Below are 27591 nucleotides of genomic sequence, written 5' to 3'. Positions count from 1 at the left end.
GAGGATATTACCCAATGATAATGTGATGAATTAAAAACAAGTTAAAATAAAATTGTAAATATAAACGTTTCTACTTTGGTGCAGCAGGTCCTTTTAGTGAGGTTTCAGTCTGAAAGTTTTGCAACACTTCAGTTACCACAAGGTAACCACTTGTATATTTCCTGGCATTCAGTAGGCGGACGCACACTTTTTGTATCAGTGGGGATCTAGTTGTGGTACTTCTCTGTAGTCTGCCTATAGGGTCAGTGGGAGGGGAAACCATTTGGGGGGCCAGAAAGAGCACACCCAAACATCTCACAGAATATTAGAAATGTAATTTTTGCTTTGTTGACCTGCTCCTGTGTCATGAATACACTGACATGGTTCCTGGAGCCACACACGAATCTGTTCTTACACCGTCAGGAGCCCTAGACAAGATAACTCCAAAGCCATCACACTGTAGTCGGAGCAAACTGAGTTTCAACACTGGGTGGCGTCAATATGTTCATGTTCAAACCTTACACACATTCTTGCTTTACATAACTGTGTTTAATCATCATAATTATAATACCTAACTTCAGTATCAAACAATGAGTAATACATACTTCACGTTGTGTTGAATCTGCTGTTAGGTAGGCTAAATCAGATAAGAAAGTTCTTGACTGTCAAATCAAAGTGCTGTTTTTCACTTTTAGTTTAAGAGTGTTTACATATAGCTACATTAGGTGAACTTTATACACTGTACATTCATGGCTGTATAGTTTTGAATTTTTAAAAAAGTTTCAATTATTAAAAGTAAACACATTATCACATTATCAACATTTGATAACAAACGCCTGCATAAACTCACTGAGTGTTTTTGAAGTTTAATTCCATTTATAAACTGCTAAGCCCTTAAGGATTAAAAGGTTAAACACATTAAATAAATCTTTGAAGAATTTGTTCTGCCACTGAGTCATACAGCCCATAGACTGCCGACAAAAGCAAAGACGGACGAGTGTGGGAGGGAGACATCTTGTTTTACCTGCTTATCTTTACTTCCTGTTTCATCGACGTTGCGTTAACATGCCACGTTAATTACACTTAGCCGACTTTATTGTCATAAGGACAGGGTGTTAATACAATAACGAACCATCCCTGAAACCTGTATATTTGTTAAATTTCTGTGCAAACCTCTGCGTTTACGTTTCTTTCCAATACGTTTTTAATTACAGTTGTGCCGTTTACGTTTTGATATTTCCTATGGTTCGTGAACGCAGCCTGCAGAAGCTGCCTGTGTGTGTTTGGTGTGAAGGAGGGGGACGAACTTAGCTTGTTCAGCCATGTTAGTTTTCTCAAACGATGAGAGAGAGGAGACATGGCCTTGTCACTGAGCGGAGACGATGAGGAATATGATTCAGAATCTGAGCAGGTATTTTAATTTCGTGAACTCTACTTTGCTCTGTATGCTTCTCGATTAAAAAAAAGGTTTTTGGTGTTTTTTCCTTTTCGCCAGTTACTTCAGGTGAATGTTTGTATCCGCTTTTCCTCTCTCTATGTAGGTTAGTCGGGTTGAAAGGAGAAGGTGTGTTTTAAACCTTATTCTTCGGTCAGCCAGGTAATAGCGAATAAACACGAAGCTAAATGTTTGTACACATTTGAAGGAACTGGAGTTCCTCCTTTTTGTGTTCCGTGACCGTCCAAAAACACACCGTGTCCTCGCCTCCTGGACACCATCTATCTTGTTAGCCACAAACGACCCATTTTTGTACTGACCACCTCTTAATAGCGAGCAGCCTCATCCAGTGAGGTTACAGATCCGCGGCTGTGACCACAACCTCGTTATCATCCACTACCTTAACGGTGAAGGCCATCCGACTTTATGCTGGCCGACTTATGATTTTCTCGTGCACTTTGGTTAACCTGCTATATCGAAACTGTTTTTCATGTGATTGATTTCCTCTCACTTCCAAAACTTGTCCTACAACTCTGCGCCTTTAAGAAGGCTTTAGTCAAAAACGTTGAGGAAGCAGGGACAGAGAAAGGGGGTGGGGGTGGGGAGAGGGTAACAATGAAGTGCCTCTACTTCTGTTACTTAGTAGTCCAGTGGCCCCAAACTAGACAAATGGGTTTGATTTTTAACAGAAATGTCTCCATTTTAAACTCTGCATAAAGCCTGTGGCTCACAGGGGCGAACTTCTCAAGAGTGGCATGGAGTGCATGCTCATTTGGGGTCAGCAGCATGAATACTTTCTTGCAGGGCTCATTAAATATTGCACAAGTCTCTCCAGCACACAGTTGGCATGTACAGTTCAAGAGAAATAGGAGAAGTGCTGATGTAAGCGTCAGACCCCTGCTCTTACACAATGTTTATATACACAACACCCACAAGCAGTGCAGCATCAAAGATCATATTTTGAAGTCTTCTGTTGTGACATATTATAGGGAGAGCAGCACATGTTATTTGTGCTAATTGAGCGCGGGCAGCAGATGAAGACAAACGTGAGTTTCACCCGCTGACATCCACGCTGGTGCTGAGTCAGAAGATTGTGTCACAGCAATATGGGCCATGTTTTTATTTGCAGGGCTCAGCAGCCAATCCTTAGTGTCTGTGCAGAGACAGTGGATATGTAGTGTAGTGGTTTAGACATTTGGCTACTAAGTGATCACGGGAGGAGATACATCTGGGATAAAAAAAAAAAAAATTAGCCAAATAAAACATGTGGAGACCTGGAGGAATGGAGGGAATGGAGGACATGTCAGTTTTTTGTTGTGGTTTTAAACTTTGCATGGACTTTATTTGCTCAGAGACTCTGCCTTACTTTAGATATGCTATGTGAGACAAAGTCATGTGAGATAAGGTTAGGGAAATGGTGAGGTATCAGCCACACCTGCAGCAACAGCACCCGTCCTTTCTTCTGTGTTTCTTTCTCATATTTCCGTATTAGTCAGATGGATTAATGGAAAGCTTGGCACCATGAAAATAAGCTTTGCTTGGTTTGATCATTTAGCCTGGTTTTGCATAGATGCTCTGTCAGCAGCAGCGGCAGCAGGCAAAGAACAACTTCTTGAGCTGACAGCAACACAACAGAAGAAACTCTGTTATGTAAAGGGATAGATCTAACAATGCGTTCCAAAATCCTCCTGGGGGAAAACGCTCCAAAGAGCAGTTTCTGTTAAACAAGAAGAAACATGTTGTCACATTGTTATTAACAATTTACCGTGACGCTTTTTTAGCACATATTTAGGGCTGGTTTCTCCACTCCTTCCAGTGAATATCATTCAGAAAGCAAGAGTGACGTTATCGTTTGCCTGGAACATCTTGTTTTACCTGTCTGGAACGCCTCAGTGTCATCTTCCACATAAAACAACCGCAGAGGCTTGAATGATCTTAGTTTATTGTAATTTGGTGTTTTATACAAATGAATGGAGTAATAATTGGTCAAAGAGCTGAAATGAGCCGTCGAGCGTGGGCTGTGTGTGATTTGAGTAATAGAATAAGAATAGATGACATCAGGAAAGTGCTCAGAGCACAAATCATAGCTCCACTCTGAGCTTATTTTTATCCATCTCTCTCAGTTTTTTATTCAAACAGTTGCCATCAGAGAGGCAAATGTGTTGCCTAGGTAACCTCTCCTCCTGTGTGATTTGTCTTATTTTCATAGTGCTTTATATTGCCCTGCCATGGCAACAGGGAAGAGAGTAAGAAGGAGATGTGAGAAAATCACAAAATGAATTAAGGTTTCAGGATTCAGTTAGATAATTGGTTGCTTAAATTTCAGTCTGATCATTAAATTACTGTTTTTATTTTTAGTCCACAGCATCACACAGTTGCTGCTTCCAGTGACTCAAATAAGAAGATTTGGAGTATGCTTTTGTCACAATTCTCAAGGTGACACCCTTAACCCTAAGCTTAACATGCACTGTGAGGACACAATTTCATTGACATGCCTACATTATGGGTACAGTTCAGTTTATATAGCGCCAAATCGCAACAGAAATCGCCTCAAGGTGCTTCATATCGTAAGGTACACTACACTGACCACAGCTTTTTTTTTTTTTATAATTGTTAACTTGATTTAGAGTGAGTACTAGTTAACCCAGTAGCCAAGAAGCCAATCATCTGTTTAATCAGTAACACAACTGTATATCAAAAGCCTGTAAACGCCACTTATGTGTTGTTAATCTTCCATCCAATAGCAATCCAGTACTTTTTAAGGCAAAAACATGCAAATATTCACTGATTCCAGTTTCTAAAATGTGAGAACTTAATCCTTTTACTTGAAATGGTAATTTGAATACCTTATTTTTGGGTTATTTTGAGAGATCGTGATCGAGCTAGAGGGGACAATTTACAATTTTCAGATATTTTGTTGACAAAATAATTACTTCAGGACATATTAAGGGAAATTAACTGATGAAAATTAATATTCATTTTTTCATTTGAGGGAAATAATGAAACCGAGTCATGTGGAAACAGTTTATACTGTTTCCACATGACTCTGTTTGCTGAAGGATAGTAGAATCCCAAGTTCAAGGTGGAACACTTTGAACTTGCTTAGTTAAGGAATTTGTTAGTAGCTGGGTCATCTGACTTGTAATTAAGTAGCAGCAAGAATAGCCTATAAATAAATACATAATGCATGCATCACAGTTTGATGTCGGTGCCAGTTTGATGGCATTCCTTGTGCTGATTTCAGCCGTTTGGTCTGATATCTGTACATCTGTTAGCTTGCTTAAAGGTCCTCTGTCCATGTTCTCAATGACACAGAGTCTCTTCATTTTGAGTTGTCACCTGACGTCTCTTACGTTTTTTGCCTTCCAGCAGCGGGCAGCTAACCGGCCCAAACCCAAGATGGGGACGTCGTCAGCTGTTAAGCTGCCATCCAACCGCAGCTCCTCTGGAGCCCGCCGCAGGAGGACACGCTGCAGAAAGTGTGAGGCGTGCTTGCGGTCTGAATGCGGGGAGTGTCACTTCTGTAAGGACATGAAGAAGTTTGGTGGACCAGGGCGCATGAAGCAGTCCTGCATCATGAGACAGTGCATCGCGGTGAGTCAGTAGCAAAAGAGCTTTAGAGCCAAAAGTATCCATGAAGACATGTAACACTGTCAGCTTTGTTTTTAGAAAGAATTCACTGCTTAATAAACTTTATTTCTGCCTGTTTTTCCTTTTTTCGCCCCATGCAGCCCGTGTTGCCCCACACAGCAGTGTGTGTAGTGTGCAAAGAAGCCGGGAAGGAGGACACACTGGAGGATGAGGAGGACAAGTTTAACTTTATGCTGATGGAGTGCTCCATCTGCAATGAGATCGTGCATCCCAACTGCCTGAAGGTACAGAAGGGCGCCTACGTTGGGAACAGCTGAACAACTCCACCTCATCATTACAGTCATTGTGACGGTGACTCACAGTGTTGCAGTAATGTGCCAGGAATCTCAGATCATTCTAACATGACAGGAGTGACTCAGGCAGTTAAATCGTAGTCAAAGGAGATAATTGGGTAGAAATGTTGTTGTTTACGTAACGCTAAAAAACCTTTGTTTCTGATGTGGATCTCAAGATTTTACGGCTCCGACATGACACCATCATGCTGAGGGTTTCACTCAACACACACTTAAGAAAGCTTAAGAGGTCAGGATTTTAAAAACAAACTCTCAGATTAAAAAAGAAACTGTATTAGATCATGACCAAAAAGGGCAACGCACAGCCCCACACCCTGTTATGCGAAAACACAAGTTGCTATTTGCATATGTTTGGTCAAACCAGTTTTTGAAGCATGGTCTGCGTGTTTGTTTTGCATGCAAGAGCTAAGAATTTGTAATGCCATCAGCTAACTTCATAAAAAGAGTAGAAAACAAACAAAACAAAAAAAAGAGGCTGTCTCTTTGTGCCTCATTGTTACAGATTTTTCTAGCTGTTTTATTGTCTTGTTGCAGAATAAATTTGGAACCTCATACAGCAGTTTAGATTTGTAACAGCATATTTAGACCGAGTTGAGATCTTTAACTGTTTATACTTCCCTTTTCTGAGTAATCCATGAAGCAAGAGTTGGCATGTTTAACAGCAACTGAGGTTAAACTGTGCTGACCTGCCTAACAAGTACGCGTCACAACAGCCACTTTCACTTCCCTTGCCTTGTTTGCATTAAACACACTGAACACAGGACTGAGCGAGAGCTGGCAGTTCAAGTTGAAATCCGACTCATTTGGCTGTTGTTTTTATCAGGTGTGCGACGCTTCAGGGGTGGTGAATGATGAACTCCCTAACTGCTGGGAATGTCCTAAATGCAACCATGCTGGAAAGAGTGGAAAAGTGAGTACAAATATGTGTGTGTCAAGGTTTTTATGCCAAGTTTCAGCTCATCAAGTGTGTTTTGGAAACAAAAGAGAATTAGCATTACAGAGTTTTTGGTGCTGTTGTTGCTTTCATTATTTCAATATTCGGTTAAAGCGTGTTGATCAACTTGCCACTTCCTGTTTATACTTTTGTCATCTTTCACATGTGGCAGTGAAGCAGGAAACCTCTGACTGCTGTGTCTTTTATGTTTTCGGTCACATTGATTTCGTTTATTAAACCATAGGAGTACTTTTAGGAACAGCGGCTTTTTCTTGTCAATATAGGCTAAAGGTATAAAGTTGTCTCGCAATTATTGTCCCTTTGGCATTGAAGCAAAAAAGGGGCCCGGGGTTCAAGTATGCCTCCAACCTCCCTGGCTCTTTGCTGAGGGAACAGAAGCCTGTGACAAAGGAGGAGGGGGACGCTTCTTCAGCGACTAAGAGGAGGTCAGACAAAGAGGAGACGCCCAGGTACCGACCCGAGGAGTCTCTCAGCCGCCAGCCGCCGGTGCTCTCACCCAGCAACCTGCCACGGCCCCGGCCCGAGGACAAACTGAGGAGAAAGAGGAAGCTGTTTGATGATGATGAGGAAGAGGATCTCAGTGTGAGGAAGAAGGTTTGTATAATGTACAATGTGGCTCATTTTTAGATCTGTAAGTGGAGCAGTATTTTGGGGGATAATTGCACATGCAGGGCTCTAAAGTGCGACAAAATTGTTCAATGATGTGACTAAAAAAAATCCTGGGTCGCACTCGGCTGTTCGAGTAAAAAAAACAAACAAAAAAACCCCATTTAACTCTGAAAGTTTCCGTGTGGTCAACAACTGACACATTATGCCCGTATCGTGGTCTAAACCAATAAGAGATAGTCAGGGGCTGATTGGCCGTGGTCCAGATATTCCTGTGGTCCTTCGTGTGTACGTTTGAAAGTGCTTGAATAAAGCGATATCAATTCTTTAAATCCTGAATCGACTTTTAAATATAAATTTATTTTGCTAGAAACACCAGAATCTCAGGTTAAAGCTCACAAAACTATTTCAACAACCACCAAACGGTAAATGAGAGCAGGTTAAACGGATTCCACACAAAGACGTAAACACAGAGCGCGGACCCGACGCATCAGAATCAACTTTCTCTTTCTTGGCTTTCTCACCCGACGGCACATACACGGACACGCCGTCAGGTCTGAAAGCCGACAGCTCACTGATTCAAACTATGCTTCACATTTGATAAATGTCATCATTAATTCCCTCGTACTTTTGCTGTTTTGCTTCCACCACGATAAAATCACACTTCATGCACAGCTCCCTCTCTCTCTCCTTCAAGAACAGTTTCCCATTTCAAATCTCTGTTTTCTGCATTATTCATTCGCTTAATTACCCACCAGTCTACCGTTGTTTACAGCGCTGTCCGCCACTGTCTTTTTTTTTTTTTTACTTAAATGACATCAGACAAGAGAGCCTAATTTCTGCTGTTCGATACTGAAGAAATGTAAACTTTTTAAAATTATGCAAAATTGCAGAATATTGCAGAATATGTTTAAGGTTATCTGCTATAAAAAGCCAGGCCAGGCAAATCTCCTTCATGTTTTTCTGTTTTACCCTCAGTTACTTTGACACAAAGGCATCTGCTGTGATGCTCACACCTCTGATAAAGTCTCACATGTATCAGTACTGATAAATGATCATTATAATATTTCTGACTATCTGAGGCAAAATTGAATCGGAATCGAATGGATTATAGAAATCAGTGATGATACTCAGCCCTAGTGAGCAGCCTAGGCCCGACAGAAGTGGATGTAGCTGCGGGTAATAAGAAAAGATGAAAAGAACTATTGATAACTTTTTTGTCAAGTTAAGGCCTGATCTGTCTGAAATTCATAGCCAGCTCTGACAAGGAGCCATCAATCTCTGAAGGCTGGAAAAGCACAGTGTATCCAGAAAACACATTATGTGCTGCGATAAATGCACTGCCCAAGTGTCCCCTCTCCCCACTGCCTGTCAGCGGCAGGCAGCAGCAAACAGGTCGTCAGAAGAGGCCGAGATGATGATTAAGTTTAACATTGTCTTCAATGTTACCAAAGAGTGCCAACGCACTTTAAGCACAAGCACTTTTTCAGTAACTTATCTTGTAGAACTGTGTTCCAAATAAAGAACTTTGTGTTGACAAGACTGTTAGTTAATCATTTCCAAATCAATATTGTCTGTATGGACAGCAATTTTCCCCCAAAAAGGTGCACATGTAAAACTGCGGCGTTAAGCGATGCGGTTGAAAAATTTGGGTGCGCCTAACTTTTGTGCTGGTGTGCGCAGTTCAGCCGTGGCAAAAAGTTAGTCTAGAGCCCTGACTTGTGTTTTTTTTTGTTTTGTTTTGTTTTTTTTTTCCTCCAGGAAAAGTCAGATGATCCTTATTTTTCCAAACTTCTTCAACAAATCAAGAGAGAAGAGGACGATGAAGATGCTGAAGAAGAGGATGAAGAAGGAAGGGAGTCTCATTTCCAGAGCGGTGTAGAGAGGAAAGGGCGTTCTGGAGACCCTGAAGATGATGGGGATTACAGGGACTCAAAGAGCGACCTTTTGAATCCCAGCCTTAGAACACCCGTTGGAGACAGTGACCAGTCTCACTGTAGCTCTCCACAGGCCGGCCCCAGCAGCGAGGGCGGGAGCGAGACCCAGGAAAAAGGCCCGCGTCCAAAGGCTCGGCGTAAGCGGCGTTTACCTAACAGAGAGCTGAGTCGGGAACTGAGCAAAGCACTTACCCAGGAAATCCAGAAGACCGAGGACTGCATGGCCAATGAGAACCGGCAACCGCTGAAGGCTGAACCAGAGACGGAAAACGAGGAACCCAAGAAGCTGTTCCGCAACGGCAATGAGCTTGGGGATCAGAGGGCCCACCTCAAGACCAAAGAGATGAATGGGAACTCCTGGGAGCTGCGACACTTCTACCCAAGTCAGATCACTCCGCTGGGCTTCAACAGGAGCACTCCGACAACCCGGCCGGTTCCTCCGCGCTCTCCACCCAAGTGTGTCCAAATGGAGCGGCACGTTATTCGACCCCCTCCCATAAGTCCGCCTCCCGACAGACTGCCTCTAAAAGATGGAAAAGCGCACATCATCCAGCGAGAGCTCTGGATGAAGATATTCCGCTATCTCACACACCAGGAGCTGTGTGTGTGCATGAGAGTGTGCAAGACGTGGAACAGATGGTAAATGCACAGCACAATCTCAACAGTGATTTAAAAGATATTTCTGATGTTAGTGCAAAAGAGAAAAAAACTCTGAAATGTGGAGGAGCAATTACAGTTTGGTTTAGGGTGTTCTGCCTTGACACAAAGACCTGATATTCAACACAAATCTTTATTTCTGCTAGGTGTTGTGACAAGAGACTCTGGACAAAGATAGATCTGAACCGCTGCACCTCAGTCACCCCACTCATGCTAAGTGGGATTATCCGCCGACAGCCAGTCTCCCTGGACCTCAGCTGGACCAACATTTCCAAGAAACAATTAAGCTGGCTTATTAACAGACTGCCAGGTACTTAACTATAAGGGATTTTTGATCTAAGGTTACAGGCACCCCACCCCCCAATCAGTATTTTAAAGTGTGTTTATATGTTTTAGGTCTGCGAGTGTTAAGGCTGTCGGGGTGCTCCTGGGCTGCTGTGTCTGCACTCTGCACCTCCAGCTGCCCTCTGCTGCGCACTCTCGATGTGCAGTGGGTGGAGGGACTCAAAGATGCACAGATGAGGGACCTCCTCTCCCCTCCCACAGATAACAGACCAGGTAAAGCACAACCACTATCATAAATGTGCATTTGTCTCCTGCCTGCCATGCTGTCATGCATAAATGACACTCAAAGTTAAGTTTTAACAGCTGCAATATAAACACCATTACTAATCATTTCACATTAACTGTGTAGGTGTTAATGTTAAAACTCTTAGGTACTCAGTTAGACATTACTAACTATTTTATACAGCAACTCTTGGAGTGGGAGGCTTTTCAGTAGCTGGAAAGGTTATTGCTCTCATTCCAAACCCCAGAATAGATTTTTCCAGGAGGACGGCTTTAGATTTACGTTTTCAAACTGAAACACAAGCGTGAACTTGAATGTCAGAGACATTTATAATCTTGAGGTGTTGATCAAATTTAAAATTGTTCTGTGTTACTTTTTATTTGACCAACTAACTAACAGGCCAGCTGGATAACCGTTGCAAGTTGCGGAACGTGGAGGAACTGAGGCTGGCAGGGCTGGACATCACCGACACGTCTTTACGCCTCATAAGTCGACAGATGCCTTTGCTCTCCAGGCTGGACCTTAGTTACTGCAACCATATCAATGACCAGTCGGTCAACCTGTTGACGGCAGCAGGGACCACAACCAGAGATTCCCTCACAGAAATCAACCTCTCAGGTGAGATGTTGAATCAGATGGTGGAGTCAAGGGAATATACAGGCATCAGCATGTTTTGTTTTTTTTCAGCAGGCTTGAATACAAGGTCAGCTGGGCGTCTGAATTCAAAAATATGGCACACTTCCTGTCCTTTAAATAACCTGATGGTCAGTCTAAACTCATATTTCCATATAATAACACAGAAAACACCTCTGTTAAGACAAAATAGAACTTGTCATAAGAGGAGTTGGCTGTGTTGCTGCACAAGGATACAATGTTTGATATTTTTATTGAGACTGGGTGTGTCTGTTTCCAGTGTCTCAAGTGTTTGTATTGTTTGTGTTGGTGTCTCTTTTGGGTGCCAAAGTAAAAACAAACAAACATTGAAACTAATAAAACAAAATTGAAACAAGCAAACCAACTCTGTAAAACAAACTGCAGTCAAAATAAATGTTTAAAATTATATAGAAATTTTAAAAAGTAATGGAAAATACAAGACTATAACAACTCTTGTGTTAACCACAGAGGAAGGAGGTGAAGTAGGGGGTTTTGCTAAAGCATCGATATTAGCCACTAAATTATTTAAATGCTGTGGGTTGTGCTTGATTGTTCCAGGAAATTATATACTTGGACTTGAGACGAATAAATAGATTAGTATACTTAGCATTGGTAGTTTACTTCCTTTAAGATGCTGCTTTTAGCATTTCAGCTACTGTGCACTTAGCTTGTGTTTTTTTTTGTTTGAACTAGCAACAGTACTCAGAATTACAATCTTCTTTATTGTCAGTGTGTAAAATGTAAAAAAAAACAAGACAAAATGCAATGCTTTGCAAATATTGTAAACGCATATTTTATTCATAACAGAACATAGATGACATCTCAAATATGTAAAGTGAGAAAATGTTACAATTTTAAGAAAAATATTAGCTTGTTTTGAATCTGATGGCAACAAAATGTCTCAAAAAACTAGGACATGTACTTGGCATTGTTGTGGTGGGAGCATATGTTGTTCTTAAAGCTGTATATAGCTTTCAGCATTGATGGTGACTTTCCAGATGTGCAAGCTGCCAGTTCCATAGGCACTAAAGCCCCCCCATACCATCGCAGATGGTAGTAAGCTGTATGACAAGCCCTCTCCACTTTAGTCCAGAAGATCAGGTGTCCATGGTTTAAAAAATAATTTGACATTTTGATTTTTCTGACCACAGACCAGTTTTGCTCTCAATGACAGAATCATGCCTGTTTTTAATGCTGTACTGCCTGAGGGCCAGGAGATAACAGGCATCCAATATTGATTGTTGATCTTGCCTGCTGTGAGGAGATTTCCCCACAATTGTGAGGGCAGTGTTTTGTAAATTGGTGAACCTAAGCCTGTCTTCACTTCTGAGGGAACTCTAAGTGCCTCTTTAAGATGCACTTTTAATAACCAGACATTACTGGCCTGTTGCCAATTAACCTAATTAGTTTAAAAATATTCCTTCAGCTGCTTCTTCTTAGAACCACTTCCTGTTTTGGTTTTTGTTGCCTCCATCCCAATGTTTGAGTTTTTGTGAGACATGCTGCTGCCATCAAATTAAAAATAAGCTAATATTTTTCTTAAAATTGCACATTTTCTCAGTTTTTTGTGTAGTTTTGGAAAAAAAAATGCACGAGATCTGCAGCTCACTACTTTCTGCTTTTATTTACATTTTAGTCCCAGCTTTATCAAAGTTCCGGTTTACATTTATAGCAATAAAACCCAGTTTTTGAATACCAGATATTAGTCTGGAGACGTATGCATTTTTAAATTAGCAGGACTGACAGTTTTCTGTTCTTCTAACCCTTTTTCCCTGCCTCTTTTTTCAGTGTGTAACAGAGTCACGGACCATTCCTTAAACTTCTTCAAGCGCTGCGGAAGCATCTGTCAGATAGACCTTCGCTTCTGCAAGCAGGTGACCAAGGCAGCCTGTGAAAGGTTCATCGCAGAGATGTCTGTGAGTGTACCGTTTAAACTGAAAGAGGACAAATTGCTGCAGAAGATAAGCTAGTTCCCAACAGGGCAAAAAATAAGAGGACTTCAAAGATGGTCTTTGCACTTAATGGAACAACTGGTCCTGTGATAAGTCTCTGAATCACTGTCAGTAAACTGAAGTGAAAGATGGAGGTTTACTGGATGGAAGCCTTGGAGTCTAATGTCAGGAGGTGACAAACATTCACTGGACGTGTTAAGAAGAGATGGCATGCATGTGTTTCTGTTGAGATTGTACCTTTTATAAAGACCTGCTTGTAATTGACTCCTGGGTTATTTTTATTCCTTAAATATTTGAAAAACAGTATTTTTATAGCAGCAACATTTCATGAGTTTACAGTGTCTCAGGAACTATTATCACAGAGAGACTGTACCGTGAACTGAAAATGATCTCCTTCAGTTTGCCCTCTTGTAACAGTCTGCGTGCCAAAATGTACATTTGAATTTAACGTCACTTCAGTATCAGAGAAATAAAATAGCATGTACAATATATCTGATCATAAAAATATTTAGAATGTCTTTTTGATGATGATAAAAAAAGATAAACAAATTTCATATTCTGTTACACCCTCATGCCTTCAGTTACATTAATACTTTAATATGTGGAGTGTTTTTGCTTTATGGGGTTTTCAACAATATTTCAATATTAATTTATTGATATTTTTTTTATTACAGTTTGTATTTATTCAGTAAGTTGACATAGGTGTGTCACATAGCTGGGTCAAATAATGAGTACAAGTAATTTATCAGGGTGATTTAAGCCTGTTGCAGCTCCCAGCGGGTGAAGATTAACACCCAAAAGTTAGTAGCAGGAAGCTGACTGTCCCAGCAACTGTGAAACTGACTTTGTGATAATACAGTAATCCCCACACATCTGTTTTCACCTGGTTCTGATTTATATAATCTGCTAACGCTGACCTTTGCAAATAACTCATTTGCATAGTTTTGAACCTATACTCCCTACAGTAGGTGTTGTATTTTGGGTGTTGTGCTGTAATTGATCACCTCAGGTGAATGTGATGTTTATATTTGTAAATCCAAAAATGATGTGCTAATATGCATTAAAAGAATTTCATTTGTACCATTAAAGTGAGTTTTTGCTGTTCTCTTTTTTTCCATATTCTCACGGGGCTAATAGATGCTAATAGATGCTACCTAATTATGGCTTACTGAGTTGACGTAAGCGTGATTAGGGTAATGTCTGTCTGTCAGTTTTTGTACATTTGGTACAAGCCTGTAGTTTGCACTGTTGCCTCACAGCAAGAAGGTCCTGGGTTTGAATCCACCATCTGGTCGTGGCCTTTCTCCAGCTTTCTTCCACAGTCCAAAGACATGCAGTTAGTAGAGTTAGGTTCGTTGGTGCTTCTAAATGACCCATAAGTGTGAATGAATGTCTACCTCACTGTTAGTCGTGTGAAAGGCTGGCAACCTGTCCAGTGTGTACCCCACCTCTCACCCTATGACATCTGGCATAGGATCCAGCCCCCTCATGACAGATGGATGGATGACTCGCAGATAAATCACTGTAAAGTATGTAAACTGGAAAAAACAAAACAAAGATGAAAGGTCCTAAATCTCAGCTTGGGTTAGGTACAAGCTCCATAACACATATGTACTCAGTGAATTGAAGGATATAGACATGATCAAGCTGAGCATGTCTGTAGGAGAATTAAGTGACTTTGACCGTGGCATGGTTGTTGGTGCCAGATGGTCCGGTTAGTATGTTGCAGAAACTGCTGATTTGCTGGGATTTTTGTTGAATGTTTATGAATCGTAATTTGTATTCATTTTTGTTTTTTCTTTAAAATTGTAAGAATATACTTACCTAGTTTTGTTATGTAAATTTGTAATTCATTTTACTTTTGGAAAAGTTTTTAGAAAAGTGATTGGTTTATTAACTTCTGGACCCTCCCATTAATTAAGCGATTAAGAGCACCCTGGAGAGGTGTGGTGAAAAAGCTTTGTGTTTGCCAAATGTCAGATGAGACGACAGGAGGGTTTAAAATGATTTTTTTTTTACCACTTTTTGAAGTTGTGAAGTCAGATCAAGTTAACTTTTGTTTGTGTTTAAGTTGTAAGAAATTATTGGGTTGATTTTTGTTTATATTTTTCCACAAAATAAACACCATATAATAGATTTCAATTGAAATTTTAATTACCAAAATAAAAAGTTCAACATTCCCAAATACAAAGACCAAACCTAGCACACAATTACACCCTCTGTAAAAGGAAAAAAGTGCAACCTGATCCGCTACTGTGCATGACTGTAGCGGACATCTTTACTGTAATAGCAGCAATTTTGACTTTGTGGGTTACAGTACAGAGCGCAAAACTTGTGAAAGAGCAGGGTATTGTGGGAAAATAAAAGCAGAGGTTTTGTTTAAGGGGTAGGGGCGATCTAAGGAGTAGGATATGACCTATCTGGTGTAATAAAGCCGAGTGTCATGCTCTGGTTCAAGCAAATTAATGCAGATTAAACACATTTTAAATCACCTGACAGGAAAAATGTAAACCTCTAAATATAAACTGAACCCAATCCTTGGGCCACTTCAATCAAATTTAAAAAAAAAAAAAAAAAAAAAAAAAAAATAGATATATACACATCTCATATGGATCCATATATGCAAATATACATCAGCAAGTCATTAATTTCTATTTACTTCCTATATCACAGGTGTCAGTAAACTCATAGTTATATCTTTGAATAGTTAGTTCAATACATTACTCCTACATGAGAAAACTCAACTCGTTAAGACACTTCATTCCATTCTCAACGATACACGACAAATAAAAACAAAACAAAAAAAACATTCAGTTTCACATCCACAGTTCAGCGGGAGGTGGTTGGGGAAGGTGGTTGGATGAGTTAGCACCGGTTTTCGTACTTTGCCTCCACTAAAGAGACAAATCAAGAGGTGAAAGCGGAGGTTAGCTATTGCTGTAATGACAGACTTTGTGTGATCATTTAAAATGTGTAATGCATACAAGTAGTTATGTAACAAAATAAGTGAACAGAACAATTATATGTCAACTCCATCTGAAAAATCACAGCAGCTTTGAACACAAACAGCTCAAAGATTAGTACGCATTAACTCAACTACTATTAGGTCGCTTGCGAGCAGTGAGTCAACACACAGTTGTGAAGAAAAGTGCTTTCTGGTCAAACATGCTGAGGAATCAACAATCCAAACACTAACCCTCACAGCTGAAGGGAGGGAAAAAAAGGTGAGAAGCATAAGGGCATGACGCATTATTTGGCACCTAGTTCACACTCTCCTATGTCGAGCTTCAGCGTGTGCCCTCGCCCTCATGAAGATATGTAGTCACTTGCAGCAGTTGTTAAGTGAGGTGCTCTCAGGAATGCCCAGCAGAGTAGAGAACCAGCTACAGTTTACAGGCAGATCTGAGGGTGAAGCGTTGTGTTTAACGAGACTGCACGCGGCTCGTGCCGCACATTCTTTGCTTTGAAAAACTGTAAGAAAAACATTAAGACGTTTGAGAATAAACACAGATACGGAAGATATGTTAACTTGAGGAATGACTCGCTGGAGGGTACGTTCTTACGCTCTGCCCACTAGTAAAAGCAAATAGTCAAAATTTTTCAGAAAGACATTTCTTAAGATTTCACTGTGCAAATAAAGTGAGACCTCAGGGAATACAAACATCCACAGACTGAGTCTTTCGGGGATTCGAAGGTTACGAGCTGCATTGTTGAGGTTAAGGTACAGTCTCAGTCTGAAGCAGGTGCAGTGGTGCTGCAGAGGTGCATTAGGATTTGAAGACGTGCACAGCCCTCACGACGTACTGCCTGCAGATCGGGCATTCGTTCATCCTCTTGCCGCACTTGGTGCAAGTGACCATGTGTCCACACTCCAGGAGGACGCAGTCGATCATGGCGTCCATGCAGATCCTGCAGAGGTTGTCATCGTGAATCGTCAGTGGACAGTTCTCCCCATCTGCAAGAGAAGAGAGTGATATAACCACACAGTGAGGAAAAGGTAAGAGAGGACTGGAATACTCAACAGCTTCACAAAACACCCTCGTCTGATCGTGGTAGGTCATGCCCACAATCGCCTTCAAAATAACAACCCCAGCAGGGTCTAACTGTCAAGATGTTACTATGTCAACCACACAATTTTGATCACTAAAAGCAATCTCAGAGTGAACACATATGGCTAACATACTCCAGTTTTCAATATAATTAGCTTCACATATTCAACACACACACAAACACACACACACACACGAATAGATGAGACTGAAGGAGATTGATTTTCATGGTGGATCAATCTTCAATTTTCTTAAGTGGGATAAATGAACATTCAACTTTCATCCTCAATGCAACATCAATATCCCCTCACAGGAAGCACCACGTATGGAAATGTCTCAAAGAAATGGGTCGAATGGAAAATGAGAACAGGTTCACAATGAATACTGGTGTGGTGCAGATGCAGTTGGGTTCACAGATGGAACATGTGACCACAAGGTATAAGCCTTACCTCCAATGGCACCATTGCAGATGGGAGGGGGGAAGGTCATCACTTATAAGGGAGGAGTAAAGCAAGCACGAGACATATCAACACGAGTCTAAACGAAAAACTCGTTCAAATGACCCTACCTGTGCGAGTTATCAATAGCACTCGCAGTAAATAATATTGTCAGAGGAAGCAGAGATATTTAGTTTCAGTGGTTAAAAACAGGATGTGGTTCCAACAATGACATCTAGGACACTGCACACAGAAGTTGGGTGACAACTTACCTGTGGTTACAGTGCTGCTCACATTTTCCACTGCAAGAGAAATAAATGAAATGTACTGACACACTTCATTAGACCACACAACATGATACAGTTGAAAAGGTTTGTAAACTCTTTGAAGTTAGCTGAATGTCTACATTTATTCGGATAAAATGCGGTCTGATCTTAATTATAAACACAGTTGTACTTCTGCTGTCTTTATTATCTTTATTACTGGCTCACAGTACAGGCTGGAAAAGGTTAACTCTACAGTTTATTAAATGGTACAGTCTGTTTTTGTAAGCAACCACAGCTTTTTTAAACATTTCCTATAGCTGCCCGAGACTTGCACAACTGTCAGGAGGAATTTAGAGCCAAGCCGCCTACATAATGGTTTCAGTTCATCAGTAATTCTAAGGTATCTTGATTCTTCTTTAGGTCATCTCAGTTGAACTAAGGTCAGGACTTCTGATTTTCTCCTATTCACAGCTATGGCTGTAAAAAAGACTTCTGGTCCTCTAGAAGTCTGTTTGAAAGAGCCTCAGTGACTTATTTTGGGTTATACCGAATAAGAAATTAGCTTTAGTTTCTAAATCTTGGTTATACTACATTCCAAAAAACAGGATTATGCATGTCGTGCTTCCGGCTTGTGATTGACAAGTTGTTAGCCAATGAGTAAGCACTTTCACTGTTAGCCTCGCCAGCCTCATCAAATCATTTTTTATTTATTTATTTTTCAAATTTAAAAAAAGATGGCAAGGATTAAAATACAAATCTCAAGACTTCAAAACACGACATCAGAAACAAACAGATGACATCACGGTAGCTACGCCCACCTTTTACACCGTCTGTGCATTGACCGCGCTTCACAGATAGGTGTGAAGGATTTTTCTTCACTCCAAACATACCGCTGTGTTCACTTAAACTTTTGTTGGCTGAACATATCCTACAATAATGTCCTACATCTTTTAGGATATCCAGAAGATCTACAGTAGTTTACGTTAATAGTATCCTATTGTTCAGTCATTTTTCTCAAAATTGACACATGACCAAAGATTTCAGCCTTCTGAGAGACTGAGCAGGCTGCTTAATGCTTCACACCACCCTCTATTACCTGAGTCGCTTTTTCCAGCCTGGACTGTTTAATTACTAACATTTTATATACTAGATCAGGGTCTGCAACAGCAGACTTAATAAAGACATGCAAGGACTGGTTACTAACTGGAAAGGTAAACTCTACCCTCTATTACCTGAACACCAGACTTTTATATCGCCTTTGGGCTGTTGGAGAGAAGTAATTAGCACAGAGCGCCGCTGCAGGGAGGCGGACGATTTCTAACCCGCAATTTTACGCTCTTCCAGCCTGGACTGGAAGATCTTAATTATTACAAACATTTTGTCTTTATATTCACGGTGGAGATGATTTCCGAAGATCCGTATAGGAAATAAAATTCACAGAATTGCTTTAATTTTAGAGCTGATAACTAAATAAAATATGCAAAACTTCTAATTTATTTTCCCAAACCACGCGGACAGGATTTGCGGCTCCGGACACACACTAGTGAAGAAAGTTAATACCCACATGATTTCCTGTTCTCTTCAGTCTCCCTGTAAAGTCTGCTGACACGCTCCACCAGCTCCCACTTCTCACAGCACCCTGAATAGTTGACAAAATTCCTGGCCAGTATCTCTTTCAGCTGCCTGACAGACAGGCCCTCAATGTCCCGTAAACTGGAGATGTCTGAGAGGGATGCTCTGGCCCAACGTCGAGTCTGAGGACTAACCTACAGGACAGGAAACACCACTAAATGAAATATTATGCACACAAAACTCTTTTTTCATCATGTTCTGCTTCTTGTTAATCATTATAATTTATTTATTATTTAAAAAAAAACTGTCTGTCTGCAAACATGAACGCATAACTGAGTTTTCATATCTCCAAGTAAGCAGAACTGTTTCTGGGATCTTAGGTGAATAAATTTCTTTTCATTGATTTTCAACCCAAGTCACCCAAAAACATCTAAGCATTCATCACACTGCTCTCTAATAACTGCACCACATTTTTATCAGCAAAATTGCATTAATTCACTTTTATTAAAAGGAAAATAAATAGAAAGACCTCAGGAGTGTCTTCACTGGGATCCAAGTTGAGAAGAGACACTGATGTACCGTCCCCCATATCCTGAAAGGCAACAACAGAAACAACAAACATAGTATGCACTGCACACAAGAAGCATGCCGCCCTATAGAGGATTAGGATTAGACCGACCTCAGTCAGCCCATTGATACATTGGAAACAACAATGCTTGGTACGTTCCATTCAAAGACAAGCTTACTGCTCTATAATCAGGCCTGGTACAAGTATTTATAGTGGCTCCTGGCTGCTTGAGATTGGGCTCTCTTCTAGCTTATTTGCTTTCTTTTATTGCTTTCTAGACTCCTGATTTGTTTTTATTTAGCTGGTGTGCAAATTTAGTTCAAAGGATGAGCAGTGAACTCCAACTGACTCATTTTCTGGGAAACACTCACATGAATTTCTTAGAAATGTATGCTTTGCACCAACAAACCAGCATTACTACATACTTAAATATCTGTAGAGGTCTGGACAGTATGTTATTTGCATACATGTGTTTAACCTGGTTCTGACCTGGTTGGTGTCAGAGCTATCGCTCCTGCTGAGCGCTTCCTCCTGAGAGGCAGCGAACGCAGACAGCTCAGAGGCAGACTGTGTGGTAGAAGGGGTTGGAGTGTACAGGGAACGTGACTGAAGGCTGGTCATGTCGGGGTCCTCCTCTTCCTCGATTCCTTGGTGACAGAGAACCAAGTCCACCAGATCTTCCTTCTCCCTGCAGGTGTCGGTGGGGATGTTACGCAGCAGCAAGTACTGACGCAGGTCCTTCACTCGGAGACGCATGAGCCGCGGCCGCTGAAAGGCCGTCGCCTTCAGCAAATGACACGTGGCACAAATGCGTAAATTCTCCTGAAGCACGGAGCACAGAGAGCAGAAGCTCTTCTTGCAGTCGCAGCAAATATACTGAGGAAGAAAAACAAGATGATGGAAATGAGGGAATTAGTGATTTATGCACACCTTCCACCATGTGATACTGCCAAGTATCTCATCGCAGGAAGACGTCACAGACGAAAATGTAACCTGTCTCATTCTTCTCCTTATATGCACATATATTTTATAATAAATATTGCTATTACAGTCAAAACATGAAAAATACCAAAACCATTTAATAAATCACTGGAAAGTATGTGAATGCCACCAGAGCTTTATTGCATTTCTATCACTCACATCTGCTCTTCCCATCCAGACAGAGACAGGAGGTGCTTTCTTTTAAGTGACAAACATCAAAGAGTAATAAATGCAAGATATGGGATTAGACTGGCATGGTGGTGTGCAGAGGGTTCAGACAGAATGAGAGCCTGAGCATGAAGATATTAGAGCACCAGCATGTTGGTCCATCTGCCTCCCGACTCCTGCCTTTTTGTCCCAGGACAAATAAATATTCATCATGTCAGCACTCTAGAAAACCAGTTACCCTCTTTTTAACTATTTGAATTTGTTTATACCTTTATAATTACATACTTCTTTCTTCAACAAAAATATGAACACCCATTAAAAATGCACATGAGAAAATGAGCTAAGCACGCACACTCTCCATGCCCACAGTACTTCTGTCTAAATAATTCATTTAATATGTTTCCTCCTTATCAGACCAGGTAATATGTTTGTATTACACAGAACATACAGGCACCTACCTTCCTCCTGAAGACTGAGAAGGCCTGACCACAGGCCTTGCATACAAGACTGGGACTCCCTGAGCTGGTGGGCGGGTAAGTGGAATATCCCGCACTGGGGGCAAATCTGAAGGGTCCAGCACCGGCCCCGAACCCTGGCTGCTGGCCTCTGACGGCCCCAGTACCCATGACTTCATTCAGCAGACCACAGCATGAAGCCCACATGGAAGAGGCCCCTGCCTGACATTTACAAAACACCTTTACTTCAGTATTTAGTGTCTTCACGTTGAATCCTGAAGAACATCTTGTACTTACTGACAATATGTCAACCACAAAGGCCCATCAGTATAATTTCTACACGGTTACCACAAGTCTTTGTGTAGAGGCCACATATATGTGCATATTATACATGAAACTACTAGAAGGGGTTTGTACGAGCTGTTCATAAAGCACAAGCTGTCCATAGAGAAAGCAAATGTCAACAGTAAAAGCACTTAAGGTACATAACGTCACAAAAAAGCAGAAAAACAGCTAGACCAATATTCACCTGGAAACCTGATGTAACTAAATAATCTTAACGTCATCTCAGTGTTGAGTGACAGCTGCCAGAGTGGTTGTCTGTCCGGCCGTTTTAAGTATTTAGCTAGCACAAGCCCAGAAACGTCAGCGACCCGAAGCTTGCGTTAGCCGGTTGGTGCTAGCAAAAATCTAATCAGACCTAAAATTTGAACAAAGGTTATGTAAAGAAAAATTTACCTTCATTGCAACTCCGGCGTGTCTACCAAGACAAAAGAGACTGCCAGTGTAACCATTGCAATGTGTAGCGTCGCTTATTTAGATGAAGTATCTTCTCTAAACGTAATGTAATGAAATCAACTGCCGAGCACAGTCCACCGCCGCTGTACTGCTGCTTCTGTGGTCTAATTACTGCCAGGCGACGCATTAGTGCCACCTACTGTTAACTTGCAGAAAATGTCCACAAAAATAGATGACAGCAAAGATTTTAATTAAATGTAAAGATTAAAAAAAATTAACAAAAATATGTAGGCTGAAGTTTTACTCGTCGGAGTTTTAAAAAATGTAATATTTTAAATGGCGACATTTTTATAATCACATTTCGCCAAAAACAAACGAAGATAATAATTTTAGAAGATAAGATAGAATGATTAACATACAGTGATAATCCTACCTTTGCTCTTTAATTGTCACCGCATGAAACTGACAAACAAACATTAATTTAAGTTTTAATTCATCATCATTCCACAAGTGTGCCCCTTCTAATTCTTCTCAGGTTGCCACTCTTTGAACCATAAACAGTCAGATACTTCAATAATTTGTTAATGACTGCTATTTTTTTTAATACATATGCTCTTGTAATTCTATTTATGTATTTTGTTTTTCAACTATTTATTTGTTGATCTGTGCCTTGATACGCAACAGCATTTTATGATTGGTGCTTAAGCACTGGAGGTTGTGTGTGTTTGATTGTGTGAGTAAGTTGTGTAGTTGTGATAGGCTGTAAACGAATTGGCCTTTTTTGGGATTAATAAAGTCTACACAAAGTTCAAACGTGAGTTAACCAATCTTGCGGTTTGTAATATCTAAACTTACATGAATTAAGCTATTTGAGATTCATCTAACATCAATGGGACTTCACCATCACTTTATTCACGATGGTGAAGTCGTCACGTGGACTTTAACTTATTAAAACAGATATTTATGTCATTAAGAAGATTAAAGACAGTGCTGAATAATAACTTCTATGACTAAACATCATGTACATCCCTGATATTCCTTCGTAGTTAACTACATACCTAATAAGTTATTCGTAATTAGTTATTTTATTAAAAAAAAATCCGAGCCAAACAAATATACATAACCGGGTTTAATGTAAATGTCAGTGTCATGCATAATTCAGTAATTTTGGTCAATTTATTTTAGATGTGTTTGTTTATTATCATTATTATTATTATTAATATGGGTTTATTTATTTATTTTTAGAAAAGACACTTCCGGTCTCACTCGATGTGCGCGCCAATAGTAAGCGTCTCCGCCTGATGACGTAACAACGTCATAGTGTTTTGATTATCGGCGCGGTCGCAGCCCCGGGCTCCGTTTCACGATGGAAACCGACGAGAGTGCTGTGTTGATGATCATGTACGAGGATGAGTCGGTGGATATCCGGTATAGGAACGGAGCGCGGTTACAGCTCTCGCCGTGCGGCTCTGAATTCTTGCTGGTGAAAGCCGCAGACCCCCGCCGACATCCACTGCAGCCCGCTGAGAAAGTCCGACAGAGGACCAGGTTCACCATCAGCACATACAAGGTATCGGCACTACGTATGAGGGTTTCTATAAAAACAACTGAATTGCTTTTGTGCCTCTCGTGTTGCCTTAATCTGACTTTGTTCAACGTGATTACGTCACTTGTTTTTATTACAGAAGCTGATGTTGGCTGCACTGGCATTTAGAAATAAGTATGCCGGTCAACCATATCTGCCACATGAACTTATTTCTGCTGAGAACAAAAAGGTATAAAGAGCTGGTTGCTAGTCACTGTGGTACTTCCTTAGACTATGTGGGCAGTCTCATTACTCTCTCTCTCTATGTTCTGCACTTCCTCATACAGCCTTTTTTCAGCATTGATTCAGCTGTACTTTGGCCAGAGGTGTCAGCCTCTCTGGCTGAATTTGGACTTGGAGGCGAGATCATCGTCAGGTCGGAGGAGGGACGAGCTGCGTTGGTGCTGTCACCTTCCGGTGAAGAATTCACAGTGGAGTTCATGTGCAGCCTCAGTTCTGCTCGAAATCAGCACCGCAGCATGCAGCAAATGAGCAAAGATGATAGCTACGACAGACAAGAGCAAGCGAGCAGTCCAGTCCCCGATAATACCAGTGATCACACCGAAGTGGTCCGGCACGGAAGAAGAAACATGAGGACGATGCTGACCAGACCGAGGTCTTGTTCTCCTCAGATGATCAGCGATGGACACCAAAAGGTAGTACTTCCTTCTAATAATAACGCCAGTGTGTCTAAAGTCTGATAGGATGACTGATTTTTCTTCTCTTTCCAGCCTGAACAGGTGTACCAGTCCACCACAGTGGTCCAGCATCACTCATGCTGTGCGGTTGCTCCCATATGGGCCTACCCTCTTTCCTTGGCTCGCCATCACTGGGCAGCTCGTTTCTCTAAAGCTAAAGATGTAGTGGATAGAGGAGCTAGGAGTTCCAACCAATCAGACAAGACAATAAACAAATTGGACATATCCTGTGAAGACAGAAGGTCCCATGTTCCTCAGGCGCTGCCTCTCACGTGTCCAACGCCTCATCGGCACAGGTTTGTAGATTTAAAAACAAGCATTTTGTAAACCATTTCAATATTGTTCAGTGGCTGATGTAGGCTTCCTTATTTGTGTATTTAAGGTGGAAGGTTAAAGATCCCCTGGCCAAAGAAGAACACACAGACCTTCCAACTGAGATGGTAAAGGTAGTGTGGTGTCAGGGAGTCACTTACAGGTAACTTTGCAGGTCTTCAGGGTATAAAGTGTGGTGGCCCTGAAAGGTCAAACGCACTGCAAGTTAAGAAAACTTAACTAACTTAACTTTTGCGGAATGTTTCTATTTGTTGGTGTTTTCTTAAGTGGCAATGCATTTGATCTCTTAAGGCCACTGTTACAAAAAACAAACAAACAAAAAAAAAACCTCTGAATGATGGTTGATGTTAGATTGGATCAACCAGAGAGAAACTCTGTTGTTATTGTGTTGTTTGACAGCTTATGGGTCATTCAGATGTCGCTAATGTTTATGTTGTTAGCCCAGAATCTTTACCCTGAGGCCTGAGTGTGTGAGGCTCCAAAGGGCTTGAAATGGTATAAATAGATCACTTTGCATTATATCATGTGATGTTACGTAGATAATACCAAAACATCTTCTGTTCTACAGTAGGTTTGGTATAGTAGGCTTTTAAGCATTTAGCACCAAATCTCCTTGATTTGATTGAAGGAGATGTAATTGTTAATCAAAACGTCTACTTGAGGGCAACAGGTAAAAAAAATCCAAGATGAGAGCTCTCTTTAGTGTTTTGAGTAGTATCTTGTTTTTGCAATCTCTTCCAGGAGAGTGACGAACACAGTCACTGTCACTTTGTGCTGTTTATTACCCTCTGGATAGACTTTTTATCTGTTATTAATTTGAGTGTATATCTGTACAATTATTTATTTATTTAACATCTTTAAGACTTGAAGATTCGCTTTGAAAATACCAGAAAAGTGCTTAAATGTATTTATTTATTAAAAATAGTCCTGACAACATATAGCTGTCATTTTTCAAGTCCTCTGTGCCTCATCAGTTGCCTGAAAGCAAAACAATAAATCAGACCAGAAGCATCCTTCCTGTTGATCCAGTCTAACACCAAAGCTGAAAGGATCTCTGAAATCTTCAATTTTCATACTCATGATAAAAAAATCATTGTTTTACAGTATAGAGTGTGGGAGATGGTCTATAAATCTACACTAGAATAGTGTGCTTACCTTCATGTCTGCTGTGTAGGATACTGAGTGGACCTGTCTCAGCTGTTGAGGTTTCCCCAGGGGATGGATCAGTCATCCGCTCTAACCGCAACCTTAACTCTTATTTTACGCATCACAAAACTGAACTCCAGTCAGGGCTGGTAAACTTTAACCTCTTATTATAAAATTTAACCAATACATTTTAAAAATAATCTTACAAATTTAGCCAATCTTTACCACAGGTCAAAGAGGTAACCTACCATTTAAACAGCCTTCCACCTGATGTGCTTGGACAGGCCTACTCTGTTTGCTCTATTGTGAGTCGTGCAAGCAGGTAAGCTGCCCCCTCTTCATCACAGTCTGGTGAGTTAAAGGACTTTTAATTTTTTCCAGTCTCCACCCATCGCATAACTGTTTTACAGGATCCTGGCTTGCTACAACCAGGCCATGCAGTCACTGAAGTGTCCAGCCTTACCCAGCTGCTTGCAAGATCTCGAAGTAGTAGTACCTCCTGATACACCTGTGGATACCTACACTTTATCCACCATTTAAGCTTGTGCACTGCCAGTTACTGAATCTCTTTCTGTTTGCAGGATGGATATTTTTGTAAACCAACAGCGTTTGAAGAAAAGGTGCCCATTGCTGTGCCTGCTGAGCAACGCATGAGTGTGACAGAGGAAGCAGGCAGTTTGTAAGTTGTGTTTTTCTGGTCACTCTGTCGATATTTTGTTATAAAATTAAAGGTGTTAACAGCTTGTGTGTACTGTTCATTTTAGATCAGAGCTCGTTGCTGCAGAGCTTGAGAAGATAAAGCGATTTAGCTGTATCCTTCAGCACTGGGATCAAGATACAAAGGGATGCTTTAAACTAATGTCTGTATTGTCTGTATTGAGGCTGTCTCTCTGTGCTCTTTAACATCCTTTGCCCAGTTCTGCTGGAGAACAGCCACGTGCTAAAAAGTGGAAAAGCACATGCAGATGAGGAGGAAAGTCCTGCAGACGTCACTCGTGAGCCATTAAATGACAACTATGTTGCTGAAGCTCTTCAAAGGACATCCAAAGCAATTCAGGATATTGACGCTCTCGTATCTGCAGCCACACTAACTTAAAAGAATCCTTATGTTTAAGCAGGAAGCCATATTTGTGTGTTTGTCTCAATAAAAAATATAATAAAACTGTGTGGAATTATACTTTAATAAAGTATGTATTACTATGTAATGGGGTTGCATAGACTTTTAATATTTTAGTCTATTTAACAACCCCAGAAAAGTTGGGACACAATTTATTCATAATGGAACATAATCAAATGTTTCAATTGAGACATTGTAACATTTTAAGGGGGGAAAAGATTTATTTTAAATTTGATGGCAGCAAAACATCTTATAACTGCTGTGTAGCATCCTTTGTTCTCTTAACCACAGCCCATAACCATCTGGGAAGTGAGGAGACCAATTGATGGACTTTTGGGTGAGGAATGGTGTCCCATTGTTGTTTGATAGAGGATTTGAGCGGCTCAGCAGTCCAGGGTGTTCATTGTTGTATTTTTGATTTCATGTTGCGCCAAATGTTTTCAGCTAGTGGAAGGTTTGGAATGCAGCCAGGCCACTTCAGCACCCAGCCAGAATCCTTGCCGTTTTAACAGATGCAGTATGCAGTTTGTTTGTAGTTCTCATCTTCAAACATTGACATTGGCAAAGAATTGTTTGTATTGAGGTTACAACATGTCTCAGAGAAAACAGCAGAAAAGATATCGTTTATGCTGGCTCTCCTGACTGGGGTGGTCAGCTCAATGTCCCAGATGGCGTTCTATCATCAGGAGGGCATTAGATCACAGCAGGAAGGAAAATCAGGGCTCTAGCAGATCCCATATAATAAACTTCAAAAGGAATCTATTTTTGGGTTTAGTGTAGGGATCAGACTT

The 27591-nt window shown here is 40.8% G+C and overlaps 3 protein-coding genes across 9 annotated transcripts; 2 read left to right on the top strand and 1 right to left on the bottom strand.

Moving 5' to 3' along the window:
- The first annotated feature begins 1241 nt into the window (after positions 1 to 1241).
- kdm2ba (lysine (K)-specific demethylase 2Ba) lies at positions 1242 to 13775 on the top strand. 3 transcript variants are annotated; one of them, XM_031744050.2, is made up of 10 exons: positions 1242 to 1390; positions 4784 to 5008; positions 5146 to 5289; positions 6182 to 6268; positions 6626 to 6907; positions 8681 to 9495; positions 9660 to 9823; positions 9910 to 10071; positions 10481 to 10699; positions 12524 to 13775. In XM_031744050.2, exons 1-10 carry the CDS (start codon positions 1337 to 1339, stop codon positions 12703 to 12705), a joined length of 2334 nt encoding a protein of 777 aa, XP_031599910.1. In that variant the 5' UTR covers positions 1242 to 1336; the 3' UTR covers positions 12706 to 13775. The 3 variants fall into 3 exon arrangements, with proteins under 3 accessions (XP_031599910.1, XP_031599903.1, XP_031599917.1); XM_031744043.2 differs by having other exon boundaries at positions 6617 to 6907; XM_031744057.2 differs by lacking the exon at positions 1242 to 1390 and adding an exon at positions 3830 to 3850 and having other exon boundaries at positions 6617 to 6907.
- Positions 13776 to 14819: 1044 nt separating this feature from the next.
- On the bottom strand, positions 14820 to 22099 carry rnf34a (ring finger protein 34a). 4 transcript variants are annotated; one of them, XR_004199722.2, is made up of 9 exons: positions 21922 to 22099; positions 21187 to 21405; positions 20069 to 20455; positions 19541 to 19603; positions 19004 to 19205; positions 17446 to 17475; positions 17186 to 17227; positions 15948 to 16642; positions 14820 to 15581 (listed from the first exon to the last, which is right to left on the bottom strand). XR_004199722.2 is itself a non-coding variant. In XM_031744069.2 (8 exons), the coding sequence occupies exons 1-8, from the start codon at positions 21925 to 21927 to the stop codon at positions 16455 to 16457; spliced, it is 1137 nt and encodes a 378-aa protein (XP_031599929.1). In that variant the 5' UTR covers positions 21928 to 22099; the 3' UTR covers positions 14820 to 16454. The 4 variants fall into 4 exon arrangements, 3 of the variants coding, with proteins under 3 accessions (XP_031599929.1, XP_031599945.1, XP_031599953.1); XM_031744069.2 differs by having other exon boundaries at positions 14820 to 16642; XM_031744085.2 differs by lacking the exon at positions 17186 to 17227 and having other exon boundaries at positions 14820 to 16642; positions 21922 to 22098.
- Positions 22100 to 23212: 1113 nt separating this feature from the next.
- Positions 23213 to 26848, top strand: c12h5orf34 (chromosome 12 C5orf34 homolog). Of its 2 annotated transcripts, none has more exons than XM_031743237.2 (11): positions 23213 to 23491; positions 23607 to 23696; positions 23794 to 24162; positions 24238 to 24500; positions 24587 to 24679; positions 25712 to 25832; positions 25914 to 26005; positions 26094 to 26169; positions 26265 to 26362; positions 26448 to 26494; positions 26601 to 26848. In XM_031743237.2, the coding sequence occupies exons 1-11, from the start codon at positions 23288 to 23290 to the stop codon at positions 26777 to 26779; spliced, it is 1632 nt and encodes a 543-aa protein (XP_031599097.1). In that variant the 5' UTR covers positions 23213 to 23287; the 3' UTR covers positions 26780 to 26848. The 2 variants fall into 2 exon arrangements, with proteins under 2 accessions (XP_031599097.1, XP_039476673.1); XM_039620739.1 differs by having other exon boundaries at positions 26094 to 26172.
- Positions 26849 to 27591: the final 743 nt, after the last annotated feature.

This window comes from Oreochromis aureus, linkage group 12 (assembly GCF_013358895.1).
Source record: "Oreochromis aureus strain Israel breed Guangdong linkage group 12, ZZ_aureus, whole genome shotgun sequence".
Taxonomy (NCBI): Eukaryota; Metazoa; Chordata; class Actinopteri; order Cichliformes; family Cichlidae; genus Oreochromis; species Oreochromis aureus.
The sequence above is the reverse complement of the archived record's forward strand: the minus strand, read 5'-3'. Positions and strand labels throughout refer to the sequence as shown.